A 246-nucleotide genomic window follows, 5' to 3' on the forward strand; every position below is an offset into this window, starting at 1 on the left:
GCCAAGGTGAAGAAGAGCCTGCCCGAGATGTACGCCTTCAGCGTCTGCATGTGGATCAAGTCCAGCGCCTCCCCCGGCATGGGCACCCCCTTCTCCTATGCTGTGCCCGGGCAGGCTAACGAGCTGGTGCTCATTGAGTGGGGCAACAACCCCATGGAGATCCTCATCAACGACAAGGTATGGTCCTGGGGAGGGTGCTGGGCAGGGGGGGAGCCAGCTGAGGGGACAGCATGGAGGAGCCCACTG

The 246-nt window shown here is 63.0% G+C and overlaps 1 protein-coding gene across 1 annotated transcript in view; it reads left to right on the plus strand.

Moving 5' to 3' along the window:
- Nucleotides 1–3: 3 nt before the first annotated feature.
- The window catches only part of LOC104489196 (neuronal pentraxin-1-like), a gene marked incomplete at its 5' end in the record, with an annotated part of 1,084 nt that continues 841 nt past the window's right edge, over nucleotides 4–246 (plus strand). The window contains 1 exon segment of the mRNA XM_010131330.1: nucleotides 4–179. Within this exon segment, the coding sequence (XP_010129632.1) occupies nucleotides 4–179 (176 nt within the window).

Source organism: Buceros rhinoceros, unplaced genomic scaffold (genome assembly GCF_000710305.1).
Source record: "Buceros rhinoceros silvestris isolate BGI_N320 unplaced genomic scaffold, ASM71030v1 scaffold42732, whole genome shotgun sequence".
Classification (NCBI taxonomy): domain Eukaryota; kingdom Metazoa; phylum Chordata; class Aves; order Bucerotiformes; family Bucerotidae; genus Buceros; species Buceros rhinoceros.